The following is a 4,977-nucleotide window of genomic DNA, read 5'->3' on the forward strand; positions in this document are numbered from 1 at the left end:
TCTTGCATAAAGAAGTGTTTTAACTTGTTTGAAAACTGAGTTATGAAAAGCAGGAGTTGAATTTGATAGCATTTGGTGTGTTACTTTCTGGCCCAAATAGCCTGTGAGAGAAGGGGAGAAGAGAAAGACTTGCTCTTTGGCTTTGTTAGGAATTGTAGGCTGCTGAACTCCTCAAGACTAGACTCGCAGAAGTATGAAGGTGTTAACTGTGTAAGAGACCTGTACTTTTGCCATTTCTCTAGTAACAAGGCACTCAGTAGATCAGACAGCTCTGTTCTAGTAGCTGGAGAACCCAGGATTTATTTTGCTTTTCACAATAAAGGCAATGCAAGTGAGGGATCCTTCCCCCTCTGGATCATGAAGTGCGGTCTGCTAAAACCAGGCTGTTCATTAGAGCCTGGCTTGTTTACGAGGGAAGCTTTGAGACCAATGCATCCAGATGAACCCCGAGGTTTCCCTGAGCTCATTTCTTACCTCCACCTGCTTTTTTGTTTATAATGCCTACAAAAGATCTAATAAATCCTTTATATCTGTGTGTACAGCAGCCTGAATTTAATTACATTTTAGATATGTAATTAAGTAAAATTTTAATGCTTAAAAATCAGAATATCACCAATAAGTATAAATGCTGTAGAACTCCATAGTACAGTAAGAATAAATCAGTACCAAAGCTTGACACGGGCTGTATGTGTCACAGAAGACTGGTGTATTGTACTCCGCACCGCCCAGAACAAGGAACAGTTGCTGCAAAATCACATGCACTTTCGAAAGGCAGAAATAAGCGGCACTGAAATAGCGGTTGTGTATTCTATTCCATTTTAATAGCACTTTATCTCTTCTGGGTACAGGGGGGAAACATCTTTTATACACTATTAGACTACATTAGATTTAGAAATTGTTAAAATGGACATTAGCCAAAAACTTCCAGGAAACTCCAGGTGGGAGTTGCTCCAGGAACATCGGACTCCAACAACAGTGTCTCAAACTGCCCCCTTCTTTCTCTCCCTGTTCCTCCCGCCTGGTTTAGATTATTTGGCTTTTGTGGGGAAAGCCAACCCTCAAGTTTTAAAAGTGATCTGGTTTTTGTAGGAAATCACTAGTTCTTGAACCCCTTTGGCTGATTGCTCTGAGTCACGCTCTCTGCAATCGCGCTTTAACTGATGTAGAGGGAGACTAGCGCAAGGCCCGAGGGCTGCGCCAGGTCTGCGTGCAGCCAGGCGCTCTCGGGGCCCTGCCTTTGGGACAGGCCGCTTCCAAAACCGTGTGGTCTTCACCCAGGGAGCCCAGAAGGTCCCTGCGACGAAGGGGGACGTGCAGCGGCCCCGGGGCTCCCGTGGTGGGGCAGGGAGTCCCGGGTGCCACAGCACTGCCCGATTTGTTGGAGTCCTTTTGCTCAGGAGGTCCCCTGAAGGCCGGGCGCTTCAGTCCCACGCCTCCAGCGGTCTCCCCGCCGCTAGATAAATCAGTTTGAATCTTCTCTCATTAGCATCCAGGGAGATGAGAGCTTTTTCTCCTCCTCGCGGTGTAAATGATCAACTTCCGTCTGCCCGTGTTTGCTTCTGGAGGTTTCGGGCAGGGCGAGGGCCCTCAGTGTTTAACGACGGAGGGCGTGATCATCTTGGGGAAGGAGTAGTACCTGCAGTCCTTCGGGGGGACCAGGTCCATGACCGCCGTGCTTATGTTCTCCCTCCTGAACCCGGCTTCCAGCAGGTGGGCGACCTGGGTCTCCTACGGAGAGGGGAGGCAGAAGGGAGCGGTGAGCGCCAGCCGCGGGACCCCCCCCCGGCTTTGCCGTCGCCGTGGCCGCCGCGCGCCGCCCCTCCGGCCCTCACCTCGAACATCTCCTCGATGTCGCTGTACTTGGTCTTGAGCAGCTCGCCCCAGGAGGTGAGGTTGCAGTAGGTGAGGACGCCGCCGGGCCGCAGCAGGCGGAAGCCGTGGTCCTGCCGGGGAGCCGGGGCCGGTGAAGGCGCCTCGCTCCCCGCCGAGGACCGGCAGCGCGGCCGATGCCCTCGTTGCAAAATGCCGCGGTGACGCTCGGTTTCAGAGAACAAAGTCTCTGTCTTGGGTCCCCGAGCTCGGGAAGTTTCGATCCTCTCGGGTTTTTTTCCCCCGTTCCACCCGCTGGGAGCCCCCAATCCTCCCCCTTCCGACGCGAATGGGGGCGGCCCCGCTGCCACGCTTTACCTTGATGAAGGCGAACTGGTGCGTGTGCCAGGTCTCGGCCGAGAGCGGGTAGGTGTCGTAGAGGATCCCTGCGGGGAGAAACCCCGGGGGAGCGGCGTCAGCGGCGGCAGAGCCCGCGGTGCCGCCGGCGTCGCTGGTTTTGCGCTATTTAAGTTTGCGACACGCGTCTCGGGGCCATGACCGGGACAGGCCTGTGCGCGAGCGGGCGCCCGGCGCCGTGCGGGTGTCACGCGCTCCCCGAGGCGGGGACGCGCCGCCCGGCCGCTCCGGCCCCTCGCCGCCGCCCCCGGGGCTCACCGCTGAAATGTCCGTCCGGCAGCGTCGGCGCCACCTCTTCCCACATCCCCTTCAGGGCCACGACCTGCGGCGGGAGGGACATGGCGAGGCGAGGGGACGCGGTAAGGCGAGGGGATGCGGCAAGGCGAGGGGACACAGTGAGGTGAGGGGACACAGCAAGGGGACGCGGCGAGGTAAGAGGACATGGTGAGAGGACACGGTGAGGTGAGGGGAAGCGGCGAGGGGAAGCGGCGAGGCGAGGGTACACAGTGAGAGGACGGTCAAGGTGAGGGGATGCAGCAAGGGGACATGGTGAGGGGACATGGTGAGGGGACGGGCGAGGCAAGGTGATGTGGCAAGGCGAGGGGACGCGGTGAGGCGAGGGGACCTGGTGAGGCGAGGGGACGCGGCGAGGGGACATGGCAAGGGGACCTGGTGAGGCGAGGGGACACAGCGAGGGGATGTGGTGAGGGGACATGGCGAGGCAAGGGGACATAGTGAGGTGAGGAGACACGGTGAGGGGACATGGCAAGGTGAGGGGACACGCTGAGGTGAGGGGACACAGTGAGGGGACGCGGCGAGGGGACGCGGCGAGGGGACAGGTGAGGCAAGGGGACCTGGTGAGGCAAGGGGACACAGCGAGGGGATGTGGCAAGGCAAGGGGACACAGTGAGGTGAGGGGACATGGTGAGGGGACATGGTGAGGGGACGCGGTGAGGGGACATGGTGAGGCAAGGGGACACAGTGAGGTGAGGGGACATGGTGAGGGGACGCGGCGAGGGGACAGGTGAGGCGAGGGGACATGGTGAGGCGAGGGGACGGGCGAGGCAAGGGGACACAGTGGCACCGGGCGCCCATCGAGGGAAGGAAGGGGGGGCCGGGCGCCGGGGCCTCCTACCTTGTGCGGCTGCGCCGGGGCCCAGTCCTGCAGCCGCCGGAAAACGCCCTCGTTGCACTCGATGATCCAGTGCTCGGCGATGTCCAGCTCCTCCAGCTTGGAGGCGGCGATGGCCATGCCGAAGCCCACCTCCAGCACGCGGCCGCCTGCCGCCACACCGCACGTGGGGCCCGCCGCCCGCCGCCCCCCGTCCACCATCACCAGAGCCCCAGTTCCCCCCCCACCCACCCCGGCTGCTCTCCCAAATTTCAGGAGACGCCTGGGTAATGCGCCACCGGTGACACGAGCGTGTGAGTGCTCAGCCCCCCGCCCCGGCAGGTTTTTCCCGCCGCTTTCCGCGGTTCACCTTTGGCGGCGGCGGCGGCCGCCAGCGCGTGCATGTAGGGGGTCTCCCAGCGCTCCATCACCGGCTTGCCCAGGATCTCCAGGTGGGTGTCTGGCGCGTCGTAGCCGGCCGCCGCCGCCGTCCAGGCCGCCGTGCAGTCCTCGCCCTCGGCAAAGAGCGGAGCGGCGGCCGCCGGGGAGCTCATGGCCGCGCTTGTGCCTTCACGGGGGGAAAAGTCCAAGGGGCGCCGCGGTGCTGGGACAGGGAGAAGGAGCTTCCCTCCTCCCCGCCGCTTTATATAGCCCGGCCAGGAAAAGCGCTGAGTGTGCAGCCGTGCAGGGGCCCCATCAGGGGGAACTGGATCCCATTTCGGCTGTGCCGGGAGGGGGCAGGGGACAGGGACATTCCCTGCAGACACGCACGGTGCAAGGGACAGGGACATTCCCTGTGGACATGCACGTCCGGCCCCTGCCTTTGGGGCTGAGCACGGCACCATGCACCGTGCTGTGCGCGGTGGGGCACAAATATGGGGGCCCTGCGTGCTGCAAGGGGCTGCAGCACTGCAAGGGTGCTGCAAGGAGAGGGACTCTGCTCCCTGGCTGTGAGCAGCAGTGTGCACGGCGCTGTGCACAGCCAGGGCAAGCATGCATGGTGCTGTGCACAGCCGGGAGAGCACGCACGGGGCTGTGCATGGCCAGAACACATGCACGGTGCTCTGCAAAGTGCTGTGCATGGCCAGGACAGCTTGCACACTGCTGTGCATGGCGAGGGCAGCGTGCACGGTGCTGCGCACAAGGACAGCTTGCCTGGAGCTGTGCCCGGTGCTGTGCTCGGCCAGGACAGCTTGCACTATTCTGTGCAAGGCTGCAACAGCTTGCACGGTGGTGTGCACAGCGAGGATAGCATCCCCGGCGCTGTGCACGGCCAGGACACATGCATGGTGCTGTGCATGGCGCTGTGAACGGCCAGGACAGCTCGCCCGGTGCTGTGCACAGCGCTGCGCACGACCGGGGCGGGAAGGCCGCGCCGCGTGGGCAGGCGGGCGGACCGGCGGGCGATAGGACCGCGGGGCCGCCGCGCCCCGCCGCGCCGCGGACTGCCTTTCCCGTCGTGCCCCGCGCGCCCCCGAGGCCCCGCCCCTCCCTGGGCGCGGCCCCGGAGACCCCGTAGCGAGGGCAGGTGCGCGCGCAGCGGCGGTTGGCGGCGCCGAGGGGAGCGCGAGCGCGCGGCGGGAGGCGGGGGGGGCCGGGGGCGGCCGTTGCGCAGCTCGGGGAGCGCCGGGGGGGGGGGG

At 62.7% G+C, this 4,977-nt stretch overlaps 1 protein-coding gene across 1 annotated transcript; it reads right to left on the reverse strand.

The window, feature by feature from the left end:
• Nucleotides 1-799: 799 nt before the first annotated feature.
• GAMT (guanidinoacetate N-methyltransferase) lies at nt 800-3,965 on the reverse strand. Its single transcript, XM_067312662.1, has 6 exons — nt 3,708-3,965; nt 3,362-3,507; nt 2,485-2,548; nt 2,188-2,255; nt 1,833-1,943; nt 800-1,728 (listed from the first exon to the last, which is right to left on the reverse strand). The coding sequence occupies exons 1-6, from the start codon at nt 3,889-3,891 to the stop codon at nt 1,588-1,590; spliced, it is 714 nt and encodes a 237-aa protein (XP_067168763.1). The 5' UTR covers nt 3,892-3,965; the 3' UTR covers nt 800-1,587.
• Nucleotides 3,966-4,977: the final 1,012 nt, after the last annotated feature.

This window comes from Apteryx mantelli, chromosome 30, assembly GCF_036417845.1.
Source record: "Apteryx mantelli isolate bAptMan1 chromosome 30, bAptMan1.hap1, whole genome shotgun sequence".
In the NCBI taxonomy this organism is placed as follows: Eukaryota; Metazoa; Chordata; class Aves; order Apterygiformes; family Apterygidae; genus Apteryx; species Apteryx mantelli.

What these genes read in the sequence shown, in the direction of transcription:
- GAMT (XM_067312662.1), bottom strand. Translation starts at nt 3,891, where the DNA reads ATGAGCTCCCCGGCGGCCGCCGCTCCGCTCTTTGCCGAGGGCGAGGAC. An exon ending in CCCCGGCGCAGCCGCACAAG is followed by an intron (nt 2,549 to 3,361) that starts GTAGGAGGCCCC and finishes CTCCCGCCGCAG; the next exon opens with GTCGTGGCCCTGAAGGGGAT. An exon ending in ACCAGTTCGCCTTCATCAAG is followed by an intron (nt 1,944 to 2,187) that starts GTAAAGCGTGGC and finishes GCTCCCCGGCAG; the next exon opens with GACCACGGCTTCCGCCTGCT.